This window comes from Aotus nancymaae, unplaced genomic scaffold, assembly GCF_030222135.1.
Source record: "Aotus nancymaae isolate 86718 unplaced genomic scaffold, 86718_ANA_hifiasm-v0.15.2.pri h1tg000007l, whole genome shotgun sequence".
NCBI lineage: Eukaryota > Metazoa > Chordata > Mammalia > Primates > Aotidae > Aotus > Aotus nancymaae.
In genome coordinates, this window is record NW_026988418.1 from 5,957,910 (window position 1) to 5,978,175 (window position 20,266).

The window sequence follows — 20,266 nt, forward strand, 5'->3', positions numbered from 1 at the left end:
GGGAAGCATAGGTTGCAATGAGTCGAGATTATGTCACTGTACTCCAGCCTGGGCAACAGAGCAAAACCCTGTCTCAAAAAAAAAAAAAAAAATCACCTTGGGACTATACATATTTTTTCTTTACGAATATGGTTGTAGTTCCACTTTTAAGGAGTTCTTTAGAATATATAGCATATTTAAAATATAATCAATCCTGTTCATGGAATGTAATTTTTTTGATCTAAGAAAATGTTATAATAGATAAGTCTTGTGAATAAAGTGTACACTGTGAATTTAAACATAGGCAGTAACCTAAGATAAAGGAAAAATATGTATAGATTAAACTGTACTTCACAGTATTATTTTCAATAGCAAAAATTGGAAGCTATCTAAAGTTTTGAGTGAGTACAGAAATAATGTTATAGCCCCACTGGAACACAATACAGCCTTTAAAAATTATCATTACAATGTCTGTACAACAATGTACGAAAGGTGTTCCTGTATAATGTTAAATTTAAAAAGCCAGACAGAAACTTGTACATATATTAGTATTATGACTATGTAAAAATGTATATGAATAAAAAATACTGCAAAGAAATTTACCAGTGTGCTCATATCTTTTGGATGTTAAGTTGAACCATATGAAACTGCATGTTTATAAATAAAAACAATCAAATATCACCAGTTTTATTTGGTTCAACCTAAGAAAGGAAATACACACACCTGCACACGCACGTACACACACAAAGAAATACACATAAATGAAATATTGTTTGTTAATTTTCTTTATTGGCTTTCAAACATTAATAGAAAATTGCAAAATGTCATGGGAGTACATTTGCTCTTTGTTTTATTATTAACAGTAGTTTCATTTCAGTCTCATATTGAAGACCTGGAAAAAGATAAAACATCACAAAACTGCCTAGGAAGAGGAATGGAACAAGTAGCAAAGAAGTTAGGAGTGGCCCATGAAGAGATTCAAAGGCTCACTGACCAACTACAAGTGAAGGAAAAAGAACAGTGTAAATTAGGTAAGCTGTGGTTTCAGATGACCATTTCTGATCATATTTTAACTGTACTGATCTCATCTTAGGCTGGAAAAAAACACTGAGAAAAAGATTAAGATAAACACATAAAAGTGATGAACATCTTCATTTTCTACCATGTTAGAAATTTTTGTCAAAGCACAAACATATCTACCAAAAGTGCACAACTCCTAAGTGTATACTACTCACCACAAGAAATTCCCAGCCTCTCAGAAGCTCCCTGTGTTCCTTCTCTCTAACTTTGCATCCTGCCTCCTCCTTCAGAGTAACTACTATCCTTACTTTGAATGCTGTTTCTACGTTTTGATTACATGCAGTGTGCCTTCTGTGGTTTGCTCCTCCTGCTCAGTGTTACAAGATTAATTCATTTTGTTGCATGTAGCAGTTGTTTGTTCACTCTTCTCTGTTGATAATATTTTATTAGTAAACATACTACAATTTATCCATTCTACTGATGGACAATTGTGTTGTTTCTAGTTTTTGTCTATTATGAATATTGCTGCCATAAACATTTTGGTATATGTCTTGGTGTGCTTATTATACAGTCCTGATTGTGGTAAGAGTAGAATAGTGAATCCAAGGGTTATGGGCAGGTTCTACTTTGGTCCTTCAAGGTAGTTATACTAATTTAAAGTTTCCTCAGTTGTATGTGAGATTTTAGTTCTTCCACATTGGTTTTCAATATTTGATACTATCAGTCTTGTTAACTTTACCTTTTATGTTGAGGGCATAGTGGTATTTAAGTGTGGCTTTAATTGGTATTCCCTGATGGCTAATTAAGTTGAAAATCCTTTCATATGTTTGTTGTTGTTGCTGCTCATTTGGATATACAACTTTGTGAAGTTCCCACTCTAGTCTCTTGTGTAGTTTTCTATTGGGTTATATATTTGTTTCATTTATTTGTGGGAGTTCTTTATATATTGTGGATATGAGCCTTTTGTTGGTTATAAATGTTGTCATTGTTATGTTTTTCTTTTTATCATAGAGAAATGTTAATATTTATCAAGTTGGGCTTAAGTGAATTTTCCTTTATGCTTTCTGAGTTTTCATGTTTGAAGCCTTTTCTTCAGTACAAGATTATTGAAAATAGTTACCACTGGTTTTTTGAGGGGTACTTTTATTGTTTGTATTTACATCTTTGCTTTATCTAGAATTTATTTTAGTATAAAAATTTAAAGTTCCCAGCACTTTGGGAGGCCAAGGCGGGTGGATCACGAGGTCAAGAGATTGAGACCATCCTGGTCAACATGGTGAAACCCCGTCTCTACTAAAAATACAAAAAATTAGCTGGGCATGGTGGCGCGTGCCTGTAATCCCAGCTACTCGGGAGGCTGAGGCAGGAGAATTGCCTGAACCCAGGAGGCGGAGGTTGTGGTGAGCCTAGATCGCGCCATTGCACTCCAACCTGGGTAACAAGAGCGAAACTCCGTCTCAAAAAAAAAAAAAAAAAAAATTTAAAGTTATAATTCTCTCTATATTTTTAATCTGTGACTGATTATTTTACAAATGCAATATATAGGTTACATTATAATAAACATTAGAAATGTTAAATGTTATAAAACAATAATGATTATGCCAAATTGTGTGATTAAAATCAAAGAATAAAAGAATAAATAAAAATAATATCAGGATGTAGATTTTTTTATAAATGCATTTTAAACAGTGGACACAAAAACTTTCCAGAATGATTGAAATGTTCTATATCCTGATTGAGTTGGTGGGTATACAATTGAACATATTTTTCAGAATTCATCAAACTATACACTTAAAAGGGTGAATTTTACTGTATGCAACTTATTCCTCAGTAAACACAATTTAAAAAGAAAAGAAAATTGGCCACATGACCATGCTGAGAAGCAATATTTGCTGCTTGGAATACAAGAGGAAAAAGACAAAGCAGGATATTCAGTACCCTTAGTAGTTACATTTGGACACAACAGAACACAATCACATAGCAACCTGTTCTATCAGCAGTTGCTCTGTAGGGTAGATCCCAAACTTATCAACTGAAAACCATCTCTATAGTGAGTCTACTAGGACTGTTGGGAAGCTAAATTGCAAGTCCTTTTGGAATGTTGTGTGCAGTATCAATGTGTGCGCCATCTGTAACTTCCTGAGTCATCCAGTTACGGCAGAATCTGTAGCTAGGCATGTGTTATATGACAGTATTTACCAAGTATTAGCTTATTTCATTCAACAAACTCTTTTTAAATAAAGTGATTTATCTTAAACTAAATCCCTTTAGCTCTCTTTAGTGTATTCTTTAGCTCTCTATCATATCATAAAATTTGGGTGAAAATAAAAAAGTTTTTCAATGTTAATTTTTTCAAGAATAAGAAAGAATTTATATAAAATATTCCTCAACAAATGAATGTTAAGAAAAAAGAGATGAGTTTTTAAAGATTTAAGAGACTTATTCACCAATTATGATGTATGACCTTTATTGAACCCTCATTCAAATTTTTAACATTTATAAAACAATTTGAACACTTGAATTATTGTTAAATTTTTGTTAAATTAATTTTTCATTTAAAAAGTTCTTATTTTTTAGAGATATATAGTGAAATATTCATAGGTGAATGAAACGATGTCTAGGATTTGCTTCAAAATAATACAGGTCTCTACCTTACACCTACCCAAAAATTAGTTCAAAATGGATCACAGAGCTAAATGTAAGCTGAAACTATAAAACTATTAGAAGAAAACAAGGAATACATCTTCATGATCTTGGGTTAAGCAGTGATATGTTAAATATGATACCAAAAGCAAAAGTGATGAGAAAAACTAATGCATTGGACTAAATCAAAATTTAAAACCTTTGTACTTCAAAAGATACCATCAGAAAGTAAAAAGACAATTCACAAACTAGAAGAAAGTATTTGCAAATCATGTGTTTGATATGGATCTTATATCCAGAATATGTAACAAATTCTTACAATTTAATAATTAAAAGACAGCCCAATTTAAAAATGGGCAAAGGAGCTGAGTGTGGTGACATGCACCTGTAGTCCTAGCTACTTGGGAGGCTGAGGTGGAAGGATAGCTTGAGCCCAGGAGTTTGAGGCTGCAGTGGGCAATGATTGTTACTGCTTTCCAGCCTGGGTGGCAGAGTGAGACCGTGCCTCAAAGAAAAAAAATGGGTAAGGGTTTGAAAAGATATTTACCAGAAGAAGATATGTGAATGGCCAATAAGCACATGAAAAGATGCTCAGCACCTCCCATCACAAAAATTGATAAGTATTTTTAATTTTTGTGAGGTGATAGATGTGTTAATTAACTTGATTTCATATCCCACAGTATAAACATGTATCAAAACATTACATTGTACCCCATAAACTTTTACAATTATTATTTGTTGATTTAAAAAATGATGTTTGATACCATTAGTTATTAGGGAAGTGCAAAGCAAAACCACAATGAGAGTCTACTTCATACCCACTAGAATGGCTATGCTAAAAAAAGACAGACAGTGACAAGTGTTGGCAAGGATGTGGAAACATTGAAACTCTTATACATTGCTGGTAAGAAGGTAAAATAGTGAAGATACTTTGGAAAACAATTTAACAGTTTGTCAAAATATTAAACATGACCCAGAAATTCCATTCCTAGCTATCTACCCAGGAAAAATGAAAACATGTATCAACACAGACTTGTATGTTAATATTTATAACTCTATTACTTACAATAGCCAAGAGTTAGAAAAACCCAAATGTCTGTCAATTGGTGAACAGATAAGCAAAATGCTGTATGTCCATACTGTGCAGAAAGTAGCTAACAGCATGCCCAACACTGCTATCCTTAAGAAAGGACTGCTTATAACAGTCACAAGCATCTGGCTGACATCTGGGAACTTGGATTTGAGGAGGGTTCCCACCATTCCCTAACCAAAGTGGCTCACTGTGCCCAAGCTTTTTATACAATGTGATCCATGCAGAACACCTGCTTTCCTTTAAGAGTCTGTATATGCTAAGCAGAAAGTGCATGTGTGACCAGCCCTCAATAAAACCTTAGGTGCTGAGTTTTTAATGAATTTCCCAGGTAGACAACATTTTACATGTATTGTCACAGTTCACTCCTGGAGACACATCCTGTGTGACTCCACTGGGAGAGGACTATTGGAAGCTTCTTCCTGATTTCTTCTGGCTGTTGCCTGTATGCATCCTTTCCCTTTGCTGATTTTGCTTTATCCTTTTGCTGTAGGAAATCTTAGCTTTGAGTATGAACATATGTTGAGTCCTGTGAATCCTTTTAGCATATCACCAAACATGGGAGTGATCTTGGGAAACCCTGACACTCATGATAGCATACTATCTGCCAGTAAAAAGAAAGGAAGTAGTTATACCTGCTACATGGATGAATCTCAAAAACATGCTAAGTGAAAAAAGTCAGATGCAAAAGATCATATATTGTGTGATTCCATTTACATGAAATATACATAAAAGACAATCCTGTAGAGATAGGAAGTAGATTGGCACAGCTGGGCACAGTAGCACATGCCTGTGTCCCAACTACTTGCTACTTGGGAGCCTGAGGCAGAAGAATCACCTAGCCTATGAGTTTGAGTCCAGCCTGGGCAACATAGTGATACCCTGTCTCAACAACAACAACAAAAAAAGGAAAGTAGATTAGTGGTTGTCTACGGATGAGAATTGGGATTGACTAAGTGGGTATGACTTTTTTTAATAGGGTGATGGAAATGTTCTAAAATTAGATTGTGATGGTTGCACACCTGTAAATATACTGTAAACCATTGAATTGTCCACTTAAAATAGATAATTTTTTTTGAGACAGTCTTGCTCTCTCACCAGGCTGGAGTGCAGTGGCACGATCCCGGCTCACTGCAACTTCCGTTTTCTGGTTTCAAGCAATTCTTCTGCCTCAGCCTCCCGAGTAATTGGGACTAGAGGCATGCACCACCACACCCAGCTAATTTTTATTTTTTTATTTTATTTTTTGAGACGGAGTCTTGCTTTGTCACCAGGTGCCAGGCTGGAGTGCAGTGGCACAATCTCAGCTCACTGCAACTTCCACCTCCCGGGTTCAAGCATTTCTCCTGCCTCAGCCTCCCGAGTAGCTGGGACTACAGGCATGCGCTACCATGCCCAGCTAATTTTTGTATTTTTAGTAGAGACAGGATTTCATGTTGGCCAGGATGGTCTCAATCTCTTGACCTCGTGATCCGCCTGCCTCGGCCTCCCAAAGTGCTGGGATTACAGGCATGAGCACCCAGCCGAAATAGGTAATTTTTAAGATATGTAAACTCTACCTCAATAAAGCTGTTAAAAATATAAGAACTGGGGGAAATAAGAGTATTAGGTGAAAATCTAAGGTGGCCTCCAAGAGCCCCACCTCTTGGTATGCACACATCTTTTTCCAGTTACTCAACCAAATGCAATCTAGATGCTGCTGTGAAGAGATTTTGCAAGTGTAGTTATGGTCTCAAACCAACTGACTTTAAATCAGGGAGATTATCTTGCATGAGCCTGCTCTAATCAGGTGAGCAGGAAGAGAAAGAAGGTGAAAGAGATTGATGTGACTATGCCCCTAAAGTGCCTGGTGAAGGATTCGAAGCTCATCTTCACAGAAGCCTCCAAGGCGGGGCTGCTTAGCTTTTATGACCCGTGTGTGGGTGAAGAGAAGAAACTGAAAGTGCTCTATCAGTTCTGAGGCGTCCTGCATCAGGTGATGGTGCTGGACAATGAGGTCCTCCAGATACCAAAGCAGTCCCACAGGATCGATATAGATGGATAAACTGCCTGAGAACTAGATTTTTAAAAGGCTGCAAAAATCTTTCTTCCTGGGAGTCTACAAATTTGGAAGCAGGGAAAAAACGCAGACATCAGAAGTTTTTATTTTATATTATTATTATAGGAGGTGGTACCATATCAACTATATGAAGGGACATGCAGACACCCCAGCTTTCGAGGGTGCTGGGGGTAGGACTGAGGCAGCCCTACTGGGAACCAGACTGCAGCGTGGCCATGGGTGTTTTCCCAAGGATTAGTTCCCGAAGAGAAGGGCGCTGGCCCTGACTCCGCAGGGTCCTCTGAGCTCTCGTGCTGACTGCAGCACGCCGCCCTATAGTTCTTGGTTGTGTCTAGAGGTGTTTGTGGAACACCTTGCCCTCACCACAGGAGCGCGAGCCACTTTTCCTGAAGTCCACGCTGAACGTGGGAAACAATGTGGAAAGGCAGGCAGGCCTCCAGGTCAGGGAGCATCTGCTGGGCTGACTTCCCACAACCACCTTCTCCTGCTGAAACATTACTGCGTGAATCTGGAGCAGATTGCAGGTTTATAAAACTGCTTTTTAACTGAGAATAAACAGGTTTGGAAATTAGTCTTTTTACCCCACTCCCAGACCTGCTCAAATCATTCCAGCAGCCCCCTCGGCTTGGGATAGGGTAATGTAACTCCCTGACAAGGTGGCTTCCGGTATGTATCCCTGTGGAAAAACGCCCTGCCACCAGCAGGCTCGAGTTGGCCTCTGTCCCTCCACCGCCTGTACCACCCACCTCCGGAGTGCAGTGCTCGGTAAGGGCAGCTCGAGAGGACAGGGCCAGGCGCTCGCAAAGGTGGGCAAGACCTCAGACACTGAACTCGGGGGCGTGGACCCCAGGCCTGGCCCGTGGCACCCAGAAGGTGGCACTGCAACCCGCTGCTCCTGCAGGTCCAGAGTCCTCACAGGGAACCAGGGCCTGTGTGCTGGAGTCTCCCTTCAGACCCTTCCTTCACGTGCCCACTTGGGATGCAGAATGTGGCAGAGCTGGGACCCCCTCGACAGCCTGAGGCTTGGCTGCAGTAAAGTTTCCTGAGCCCTGTCTGGTGGGTCCTGGAAGTGGCAGCCATCAGTCGCTCTCGCTAACCCCTCGGAGTGAGCGCTGCACAGGCAGTGGCCGAGACAGCTGGCCCTGGGGCCCTGAAGCTGCGCCAGCCTTCAGCGCGCCCACTGCTGTTGCTAGAGTCACGCCTCCCCCGAGCACAGGCATCTGAGTAATGCCGAAGAACCTCCTTCCTCTGGTTTTGAGAAGCACTTCAGGCTGTCCAATTCTGTAACATTCATCTCCATTTTTTAAAAACGTTTTCTGATAGCCCCACGGCCTGAGCCGCGGTGAGCGTCATGTTGCATGAGCCTGGGTCCCGGGCTTCCTGTGCATCTCTGTCGCAGGCGCTTCTGGGCACCCATCCTCTGTATTCCGTTTGCAGTCGACTGTACAGAAGGTACTCACCACAATAAACCTTTCCTGAAAGAAAAAAAAAAATGGCCAGGGCATTTCCTGGCAAGAAAGATCTGAAGTGCAAGAGGGATTTAACATGAGGGAGATTCTTCATTAATAACTTTGAGAAAAAAAAATTACTTTGAAGATAGAGGAGGCCATGTGACAAAGAAAGTGGGCAGCCTCCGAGAGCCAAGAGAGACCTCAACTGACAGCTTGGGAGATGGGGACCTCATTCTTAAACTCTCAAGGACTGAATACAGCTAACAACCTGAATCAGATTGGAAATAGATAATTGTCTAGAGCCTTCAAAGAGAAACACAGCCTGGCCCACACCTTGATTTCAGCCTTGTAAGACTTTGATCACAGAACCCAGGCACACCATGCCTGAACTCCTGACCTAGAGAACTGTGAACTAGCAGATGGATGCTGTTGTAAGCCACTACATTTGTAGTAATTTGTTATACAACACTAGAAAATTAATATTATACAAAAATTAGCTGGGCATGGTGGCGCACGCCTGTAGTCCCAGCTACTCGGGAAGCTGAGGTAGGAGAATTGCTTGAACTCAGGAGGCGGAGGTTGCCGTGAGCCAAGATCGCGCCATTGCACTCCAGCCTGGGTAACAAGAGCAAAACTCCGTCTCAAAAAAAAAGAAAGAAAAGAAAATTAATATTATATGTAAGGTATAAGTGAAACAAGATCGGCCATGAGTTGGTAATTGTTAAAATCTGGGTGATGGATGTAGGTATTGCCATAACTCTCTTATAGCTACTTTTGTATATATTTGAAATTTTCCATAAGTAAAAAAGTTTTTTTTTAAAAAATCTATGATAACTAGACTTAGAAAGAGACTTACAAGTAGACTTAGAAAGTAAAGCTGTTAATCCAGTGGAGAGCTCTCAAGAAAAGTTACAATCAATACAGTTTTAGAAATATTACTGGTTTAAGAGGACTATTGAAAAGCTACAATTTTCTTTCTTTCTTTCTTTCTTTCTTTTTTTAGAGACAGGGTTTCACTCTGTTCCCCAGATTGGAGCTCAGTGGCATGATCATCACTCACTAACTGAATCACTCAAGTGATCCTCCTGCCTCAGTCTCATGAGTAGCTAGGACTGCAGGCATGTACACCTAGCTAATTTTAAATCTTTTGTAGACAAGGGAGTTTTACTTGCCCAGGCTGGTCTCAAACTCCTGGCCTCAAGCAGTCTTAATGCCTCAGCCTCCAAAAGTGCCTAAGCCACTGTGCCCAACCCCAGAAAGCTACAGTTTTCAAGTATCTTCACAAACATGGCAGAAACTAAACTGACCATATAAGTTAATAAATTTGGTAGTCTGATATTATTTAAATTTTGTACAATATATTTCACTATGTGTGCTATTCCAAAAATATTTATTTTTTTCAAATAGAAATTAAGTCAAATGTTTTCAGAACACCTGAAGTACCTCCTCAGAACTTTGAGGTTCATAGAATACAGTTTGGAAGCCCCTGGTTTACATAATAAATTCTGAGCTCTCTTGTATAGCAAATAAGGTCTTTCTAGTTTGGCTCCTGCGTATATATCCAGCTCATGTCCCACACTTCCCTAATTCTCTACACTACAGACCAGGGAGTATTGGACTATATATAGTTCCAGAACTACTCAGTGTTCTCTCCTGCGCCATCTCCTTTGTTCTGTCCTACCTCCTGTGTTACTCCTGTTATTCCCTCTTTCTAGAATATCCTTTCCACCTGCCCTCACTTTACTTTCTCTCCGTCTTCCATAGAGGAATTCATTGGAAAACTGTTCTTTTAGTAAAACAGAAGTTATTTTTACATCTCTGGCTCAGTGTAAACAGAACTAGGTTCACATCCCAGCCATACTGTTTACTAGTTGTATAATGTTGAACAAGTTGCTTTTCTGAGTCTCGTTTATCTCATCTATAAAATAGAAACATGAATATCTACTTTACAGATTTGTTATGATGATACATATATCTGACACTGGTAGTTGCTGCTATGGTAACAGTAGTAATAAGAGTATTGCTATAGTTAGGAATACAGTTTTAGGTGAATCTGGTAGGTTATCCTGGGATTTACTCTAAATAACGGAGTGTCATGGATGTAATAATAAAACCTGCACAATTGTGCTGATGTACTCACTCTGTGGTTAGAAATGACCTGTTTTAAATTCATGTTAGTCTCTTACTTCTGGGAGGTTCTTCATTTTGATAATATAGGAGACCCACCAGCAATATCACTGGTGATGAGGAGACTACAGGAGACAAAGGGATAAAACATGGAGTAGAGAACCCAAATCCAATAGACTCCAATGCCCCATGTCTTCCTAAATATCATTTTGCCATCCTTATACAATTCTTGCATAGTACCATAAGCTATTTCCTGAAATTTTGTTATTTTGATATTTCTAGTACTTATTGGCAAAATTCTAAATATGATTGATTGCAGAAATTATTTTTAGTTATTTCTGGGTGTAATTTCTTTTTGCTAAACTGGTAGTACCATGCCTAAAATCTCTGAGCTGTTCCTGTTGTTTACAGTGGTTTAAATTCCTCTTCATCATGAAATCTGGTGGAGAACACTATTAGGGAAAGACAATTATGAGATCTAATAATCAGGGATGGGGTAAATATAGGGTGCGGTAGGAACTCTAAGAGAAAAGTCTGGGGAACTCCCTGAGGAGCAGAAACTCCAAGGACGGTAGCCAGATGAAAGAAAGTGTTCCAGAGGGAGAGTCATTTGAAATTTGATTATTATACTAATCATTTGCTCCTTATACAGATATTTTCTTCCTTTTTTTAGATTCTGCACTTAAGAAGGCTCAACTAGAAATTGAAAAATTGAAGGAGAATTTGGTAAAGCATAAAGAAAATGGTAAGTCATTCTAGAAGATATGATAATTATTATTTAGTAGCCAAGAATGATGGCACATACCTGTACTCCCAAAGACTTGGAAGGCTTGGGCCTAGGAGTTGGAGGTTGCAGTGAGCTATGTCTGTGTCACTGCACTCCAGCCTGGGCCATAGTGCAAGACCCCATCTCAAAAGAATAAAATTTTTAAAAAATTATTATTTAATAATAATACATTAAGAAATAATATATGTTAATAATATGTTTTAAAATAATATTTAGGAATTAAAATAATACGTCTTACTACTATTATTATTATTGCTACTACTACCACTACTACTACAATTTATTGCTTACTAACTGACAGGTACTCTGCCAGGCACTTCACATGCATTATCTCTAATCCTCACAACAGTCTATGGGCATACCACCCTGAACACACATTATCTCACCTAATCCTCATAGCAGTTCCAGGTAGTGAGTAGTAGTATCCCCAAAGTTAAGTGCGTTATCCAGTAGCTATATTAAGTATCAGAGATGATATTTGAATCTTTATATGTCTGGCTCCCAAACCTGTGATCAACACAAATCATACATATTTTACTGGTATCACTGATACCAATATACTTTATAATGCATTTAACAATGCTTTATACGTATTTGTTCACTGGGAAACCAGTAGGCTTGGAATCAGTGGTGAATTAATCTGACCTTAGCTTGCCTATATAAAAATGCTACCAGTTATCAATAATATAATGAAATTTGGATATTTTAATGGTAACAGTGAAAAAATTTAAATATGTTTACCAGTTTTTAAATAATTCTAAAACTAGGCATACTCTCCTTTTAAAAATGTATGAATACAATTATAAAATGAACACTGCTTTCTTAGGAATTGATAGAACAAATAAACAGAAAAACAATCAGTAAGGCTATAAAAGACCTAAAAATACCAGCAATCAACATGACCTAATTGATATTTATAGAAAATTTCACCAGAATACAGATTCTTTTCATATATCCATGAAACATATAGCAAGAGAAACCATCCTGGTGGAACTGGAGGTCATTATGCTAAGAGAAATAAGCCAGACACAGAAAGATAAACATTGCATGTTCTCACTTGTTTGTGGAATCTAAAAATCAGAACAGTTGAACTCATAGAGAGCAGAAAGATTGTTACCATAGGCTGGAAAGGAGAGTAAAGGGGCAGTTTCCAGGGGAAGTGGGGATGGTTAATGGGTACAAAAAAAGTTAGAAAAAGTGAATAAGATCTAGTATTTGATAGCAGAACAGAGTGACTATAGTCAATAATAATTTAATTGTACATTTAAAAATAATTTAAAGAGTATAATTGGATTGTTTGTAACACAAAGGATAAATACTTGAGGGGCTGGATAACCCATTTACTATGGCATGATTATTACTCATTGCATGCCTGTATCAAAACATCTCATGTAGCCTTTTGGCTCTCTGAGCAGCACCATGGCTGTTGGCAAGAACAAGCATCTTACGAAAGGTAGCAAAAAGGAAGCCGAAAAGAAAGTGATTGATCCATTTTCTAAGAAGGAATGGTGTGATGTAAAAGCACTTGCTATGTTCAATATAAGAAATATTGGAGAGACACTAGTCACCAGGACTCAAGGAACCAAAATTGCATCTGATGGTCACGTGTTTGAAGTGAGTTGTGCTGACTTGAAGAATGATGAAGTTGCATTTAGACAATTCATGCTGATGGCTGAAGATGTTCAGGGCAAAATCTGACTAACTTCCATGGCATGGATTTACCCATGACAAAATGTGTTCCATGCTCAAAAAATGGCAGACCATGATTGAACCTCACATTGATGTCAAGACTACCGATGATTATTTGTCTCATCTACTCTGTGTTGGTTTTACTAAATAACACAATAATCCAATACAAAAGGCCTCTATGCTCAGTACCAATAGGTCTGTGAAATCCAGAAGAAGATGATGGAAGTTATGACCTGAGAGGTGCAAATGACTTGAAATAAGTAGTCAATAAATTGATTCCAGACAGCATTAGAAAAGAGAAAAGACTTGCCAATCAATTTATCTTTTCCATGATGTCTTTGTTAGAAAAGTAAAAATGTTGAAGATGCCCAAGTTTGAATTGGGAAAACTCATGGAATGTCATGGTGAAGGTGATTGTTCTGGAAAAGCTACTGGGGATGAGACACGTGCTAAATTAGAATTAGCTGATGGATATGAAGCACTGGTCCAAGAATCTATTTGAAGTTCAAACTTTTAATAGTGGCAAATAAAAAGTCTTATTTGTGAAAACAATCTCATGTACTCCATAAATATATACTCCTACTATGTACCCACAAAAATTAAAATTAAAAATTAAAAAAGACAGACCATCCTGGGCCATAAAGCAAATCTCTGTGAAAAAAATGAAACCATACAAATTATGTTCTCTGATCATAATGGAATTAAACTAAAAATTGGTAACAGAAGTAGGTTAGTTGGAAATATTTGGAAATTAAAAAGATATTGATAAAAAGACCATGCCTTCAGAGAAAAAAATTAAAAGAAATACTAGAAAATATTTTGAATTGAAGAAAATGAAAGTGCAATAATATCAACGTTTCTGTGACATAGCTAAATCAGTACTTAGAGGGAATTTTATAGTGTTTAATGTTTATAATAGAAATCAAGAAAGGACTCGAAATAATCTAAGTCTATACCTGAGACACCCAGAATAAGGTGAGCAGAATAAGAACAGTAAGAATATAATTAAATATAATAAGAATAAGAAGAATAAGAACAGAATAAGAAGAGAAAATTAAATCCAAGGCATGCAGAAGGAAGGAGATATTAAAATAAAAGTTAAAATCAACAAAACTGGCAGGGCACAGTGGCTCATGCCTGTAATTCCAGCACTTTGGGAGGCTGAGGCAGGCAGGTCACAGGGTCAAGAGATCGAGACCATCTTGATGAACAAGGTGAAACCCCGTCTCTACTAAAAATACAAAACTTAGTGATGCACAGCTATAGTCCCAGCTACTTGGGAGGCTGAGGCAGAGAATCTCAGCCGGGAGGCAGAGGTTACAGTGAGCCAAGGTCACGCCATTGTACTCCAGCCTTGGTGACAGAGAAGGACTCTGTCTCAAAAAAAAAAAAAAAAAAAAAAAAAAAAAAAAAAATCAACAAAACTAAAAGCAGAACCACAATAGAGTTAAAGAGCTGCTTCTTCAGAGGGAATAACAACATTGATAAACTTCTAACTAGATTGGTCATGAAAAAAGAGAGAAAACACAAATTGCCAATATAAAAAATAACAGAATATTTCTACATAATAAAAAGATAATATGGGAATATGAATAACTTTATGTCAATAAATTGATGACCTGGATGACATGGACACATTCCTTATAAGACGCAAACTACCAAACCTTACCCAAGAAGAAATAGCCCTAAATCTATGTAAGCAAACTGAATTTTTAGTTAAAAATCTTCCCATGGGCTGGGCATTGTGGCTGATGCCTGTAATCCTAGCACTTTGGGAGGCCGAGGAGGGTGGATCACTTGAGGTTCAAGACCTCCCTGGCCAGCATGGTGAAGCCCAGTCTCTGCTAAAAATACAAAAAAAATTAGCCAGGTGTGGTGGCCCATGCCTGTAGTCCCAGCTACTTGGGAGGCTGAAGCAGGAGAATCACTTGAACCTGAGGCAGAGGCTACAGTAAGATTGTGCCACTGCACTCCAGCCTGGGCAACAGAGTGAGACTCTGTTTCAAATAAAAAATAAAATAAAGTAAAATAATAAAAATCTTCCCATGAGGAAAACTCCAGGCTCAGGTGGCTTCATTAGTGAATTCTAATAAAAGGAATTATTTAAGGAATAAATAATACTAACTTTATATAATTTCTTCCAGAAAATTAAAAGAGAGAGAATACTTCCCAACTTTTTAAGTGGCCAGTTAACAAAGAAGTAAAGAGAGTAAGAAATAACTTGTTGGATAGTAAAATTAAATGCAGTGTGCTTGCCAACAATAGATTGTTAAATAAGTGACTATACAAGGCATACTTTGCAGCTATTAAAGATAACATGGGCCAGATGCAGTGGCTTACAGCTGTAATCCCAGCACATTGGGAGGCCAAGCCTGGTGGATCATGAGGTCAAGAGATCAAGACAATCCTGGCCAACATGGTGAAACCCCATCTCTACTAAAAATACCAAAATTAGCTGGATGTGGTGGCGTCTGCCTGTAGTTGCTGCTACTCAGGAGGCTGAGGCAGGATAATTGCTTGAAGGCAGGAGGCAGAGGTTGCAGTAAGCTGAGATCGCACCACTGCACTCTAGCCTGGATGACAGAGCTAGACTCCATCTCAAAAAAAAAAAAGAAAAGATGACATGGAGCCAAATGTGCACTGACATGAATTGATTTCTGTGATATATTATCAAGTGAATAAGGCAAGTGGTAGAGTAAGATGTGTGGTATAATGTCATTTGGGTTTTTATATTTGTGGAGTGTGGTATGTGTGTATGTATACCCACAGGACTACTGTGAGCTGGTATATACTAGTGTGGCAGTAAAGTTGTGAAGATTCTGGAATAATTCTGTGTTGAGTTGTAAGTGTTTGTTGTCCTAAGTCTTCCAAGCATTCCTACCTGCCTTAACTGTCGTAGCTCCTTCTAGCACCATGTCTTCCCAGCCACTAAAGAGATAATATTTAGCACAGCAAAATGTTCTCTAGAACTCTACTTCAGAGCTACATTATTACAGATGAGGGTACATGCTTAACCAGTTGTTAAATATTTTTATACTACTTTTGTCTATCTGTATATTACTATAAATATACATATATTTGAAAATATTTACCATATTTTGGAACATGGTACTAGGTGAAAGTGGGATAAAAATACTCACTTTGAACAAAACTGTGTAGTTTGATTAATAAAAAGTCTATGTTCCATTTGTGATCAATAATATTTGAAATATTAACACTGTACAATTTCAAGACTTGCAGTAAAGCTACAGCATGGAATTGTTCTAAGAACAGATATATAGACTAATGGACTAGGAGGTATGTAAAAGAGACAGGACTGAAAGGAAGTTAGGAAGACCATTTTTTGGTTATTTAACTTGTAAAAGGTCGGCAAAATTGTTTTAAAATTCTAGGTCCTAGAAGAACCTCTATTGCTGGAAACCCTATACTCAAAAAGTCCAGTTCATTGGTCTGGTGTGAGTAACATAAAATTTTCTCTGTTGTTTCATTAGGTTGGTAGAATATTCTAGGACTAGACTTGAGAGCTTAGTGGCTTTCCTGCACAGAGAGCCAGCCACATATGCAGAGATATGATAGGACTGGCAAGAAGGGCAGGCAATAGCACTTCCTTCATTTTTAGAGTTAGTGTTCCTGAAACTAAAACTTCGCTCCAGTTGTATAAACTGTGTTCTCTGTTTTAGATGCAGCTGACCTACAGAAAGCAAAGGAACATAATCAGAGACTGGATGAGGAAATTCTAGCTTTAAGAAATAGAGTTCGATCACTTGACTCAGAAAAAAAAGTGCTTGGTGAAATGGTAAGTTTAATTTACTTCTTAAAACTTATTTAAATGTGTCTACCATAACAGTCAGCAGCTTGAGCAATACAGATATACAACATTTAAGTTGGTCTTTAGTGAAGACCAATAGTGGTGGCTGTAACATCTCAAGTGGATGCTGTGCTTTGACCTAGATGCATTCTACCAGTATTTATATTTTATGCATTTTAACTACCTATGCTAAATAGCAATATTGTTGCTATCATGTAAATCTAGGATCTTTTAAATAAGGAATTAGATAATAGTTTATAGTTAATACATTTACCACATAGAAAATATTACTCTATTAAAATTGGATAAGTTTAAGATTATTGATACTAAATCTTAATTCTTTTCATTTTTAACCATTTATTCTTAGCAATTTACTAAGTTTTTAAAATACGTACTTCCAAATTTTAAATATATGTCTCTTCAATTTTAGTTTACATTCTTTAAATAATCATATCTCTAATATTTAACAAAATACTCAGTATGATACTAGGTGCTTTAGAAATTTTTTTGCAAGAATGAGTAAAGACACATCAGGATGGCTACTATCAAAACAACAGAGAATAACAAATGTTGATGAAGATGTAGAAAAATTGGAACCTTTGTGCATTGCTGGTGAGAATCTAAAATAGTGCTGCCACCATGAAAAACAGTTAATCTAAAAGTTAAATATAGAATCAACATGTGGTCTGACAATTCCACTTCTGGATATGTACCCCATAGAATTTAAAACAGAGACTCAAACATATATTTGTACATCCATATTCATAGCAGCATTATTCACAATAGCCAAAAGGTAGAAGCAGCTTAGATGTTCATTGACAGAAGAACTGATAAGCGAAATGTGGTATAGCCATACAATGGAATATTATTCAGCCTTAAAAAGGAAAGAAATTCATATACATGCTGCAACATGAATGAACATTGAAGACATTATTCTAAATGAAATAATACAACCACAAAAGGAGGAATAATATATGATTATATTTATATGACGTGCTTAGAGTAGTCAAAGTCATGGAGACAGAAAGTATTAATAGAATGGTGATTGCCAGTGGCTGGGGAGAGGGAGTAATGGGAGTTATTGTTTAATGGGTATGGAGTTTCAGGTCAAGATGAAAAGAGTTCTGGAGATGGATGGTGGTGATGGTTGCACAACAGTGTGCTTGATAATGTGCTTAATAATATGCTTAAAGATGCTTAATACCACTGATCTGTACACTTAAAAATGGCTAACATGGGAAATTTTGTGTTACGTATATTTTACCACAATAAAAATGCAATCATAATAAGAATGAATGAACAAGTGAAGATTGATAAGTTGTCTAAGTCTTCGTAAATTTGTGTATCTAATACCTTTATATATTTAATATGTGTGTGTATGCATGAAAAAGTTCAGGGAGGGTACATTCCAAGCAATGTTATTTCTGGAAAGGGAAGACTGGTTGTGATATGAAGGAAAATACCATTTTTTACTCTGTATACCTATGTGTTGAAGTTTTACAAAAAGAATGTATTTATGTATTACTTGGATAATTAAAAAACAAAACAATAATATATCCAAACAAAAAATGAGAAGTTTACAAGATGTTTACTTTTATATTTAAGGTTGAGAGACTTAAAGGAGAGGTGTGTGAATCTCAAGAGAATAAGCAACTTGGAAACCACTCCCCTGGAAAAACTACAGGTGCTGAATGGAGAGGACAGGTATTTTAAAGTTCTGTTCTTTCTGGTTTCTAATTTTTGAGTTGTATTTCTTACAGAGTATACTAGAGCAATTGGTGCTAATTATTTGCTACTCCTCTTATTGGGCTGTCTTTTTCTATTGCTCAGCTAATTAGAGTAGAAAAGGAAATTGGGCTATAGAGGATATGTTTCTGTTCACTTCTTTCTCATAGAAAACAATTAATTTGGAGAATATACTAGATTGTTTCTTTGAAGAGAAAATAATCTTATGAAGATACAACCAATTTGAACATATCATAGAGAACTTATAAGGTGTAGGCTCCAGTGTGTACAGTGTCTGCTATATTCAGCATGATCAGCCTCTGAAGTGGTGAGTAAAGCAATCAAACCCAAGACAGACTGATGCAAGTGCCAGGGTATATCTAGTAGATAGTGGTTTTAATTTGCCTTTTGAGGGTGTCTAATGACCATGAGTATGTTTTGGCCATTTATATGTGTTCTTTTGTGAAGCATCAGTTCAAATCTTTTGTAAATTTTTAATGGAGTGGTCTGTATTCTTAAAAAAAAACAAACTTGTTTTATTTTTATTTTTAGAGACAGGTTCTCACTGTGTTGCCCAGGTTGGAGTACAGGGGTGCAGTCCTGGCTTGCTGCAGCCTCAAACTTCCAGGCCAAGCCATCCTCCTGCCCCAGCCTCTCAAGTAGCTGGGACTATAGGCATGCAACACCAAACCCAACTAATTTAAAAAAAAATCTTTTTTTGTAGAGACAGGGTCTCACTATGTTGTCCAGGCCAGTCTCAAACTCCTGGCCTCAAGTAATCTTCTTGCCTCAGCCTCCCAGAGTGCTGGGATTACAGGCATGCACCACTGTTTCTGGCTTGTATTCTTTATATTGAGTTGTAGAAGTAGTTTTGTTTTGTTTTTTAAATATTAGAGATAGTGTCTCACCATGTTGCCCAAGCTGGTCTCAAATACCTGTCCTGAAGTGATTCTCCATCTTTGACTTCCTAAAGTGCCAGGATTAGATGCATAAGCCACCATACCTGGCCAAGAGATCTTTATGTATTTTTAGTACCAGTCCATTGTTTTAGATATATGTATTATAAATCTTTTCTCCTATTCTATGACATGTCTTTCATTTTCTTAATAGTGTTTTATAAAGAGTAGAAGTTTTAAAATTTTGATGGAGATGAATTCATCAGTATTTTCTTTTATAATTTTGTGATAGGACACAAAAAGCCTATTTAAGAAATCTTTGCTCTAAGGTCATAAAGTATGTTTCTTATACTTTCTTCTAAATATTTTATAGTTTTAGTTTCTACATTTAGGTTTATGATCTACTATAGGTAAATTTTGTATATACTCATATAATTTTTGAGGTAAAATTGAGAGGTTTATTCATTTTCAATATATATCCAGTTATTCCAGAAACATTTAGTAAAAAGATTTATTTCCTTACTGATTAATGTTGCCATCTTTATTAAAGACATTATGAAGGTCTACTTCTGAACTCTGTATTCTATTCTGTTAATCCATGTGTTTATTCTTAGAACAATTCCATGCCTTAACTTTATTGTAAGTCTTGAAATTATAAGGTGTAACATCCCCAACTTTGTGAGTTTTTTCTTTAAAAGTTGTTTTGGCTGTCCTAGGTTCTTTGCATTTCCAAATACATTTTAGAATTGGCTTGCCAATTTTGATATAAATGCCTGCTAGGATTTTTTATTGGGATGACATAGAATCGTCAGATAAATTTAGGGAGAATTTATATTTTAGCAATATTGAGTCCTCTAATCCATGAACATGGTATGTATTTCTATTTATTTGGGTCTTCATCAATATATCTCAGCAATGTTTTGTATCTTTTAGTACATAAATCTTATACATATTTAATTAAATTTGTTCTTTTTCAAAATTGAAACATAACT

General features: G+C 36.9%; 1 protein-coding gene across 10 annotated transcripts in view; it reads left to right on the forward strand.

The window, feature by feature from the left end:
• Positions 1-20,266, forward strand: part of LOC105705093 (phosphopantothenate--cysteine ligase) — a 195,370-nt gene that overhangs the window by 24,657 nt on the left and 150,447 nt on the right. For all 10 annotated transcript variants that reach the window (XM_012434724.2, XM_064372246.1, XM_064372247.1 and 7 more), the window contains 4 exons: positions 857-1,010; positions 11,043-11,114; positions 16,526-16,641; positions 18,259-18,357. In XM_012434724.2, the coding sequence (XP_012290147.2) occupies positions 857-1,010; positions 11,043-11,114; positions 16,526-16,641; positions 18,259-18,357 (441 nt within the window). The remainder of the gene's footprint in view (positions 1-856; positions 1,011-11,042; positions 11,115-16,525; positions 16,642-18,258; positions 18,358-20,266) is intronic.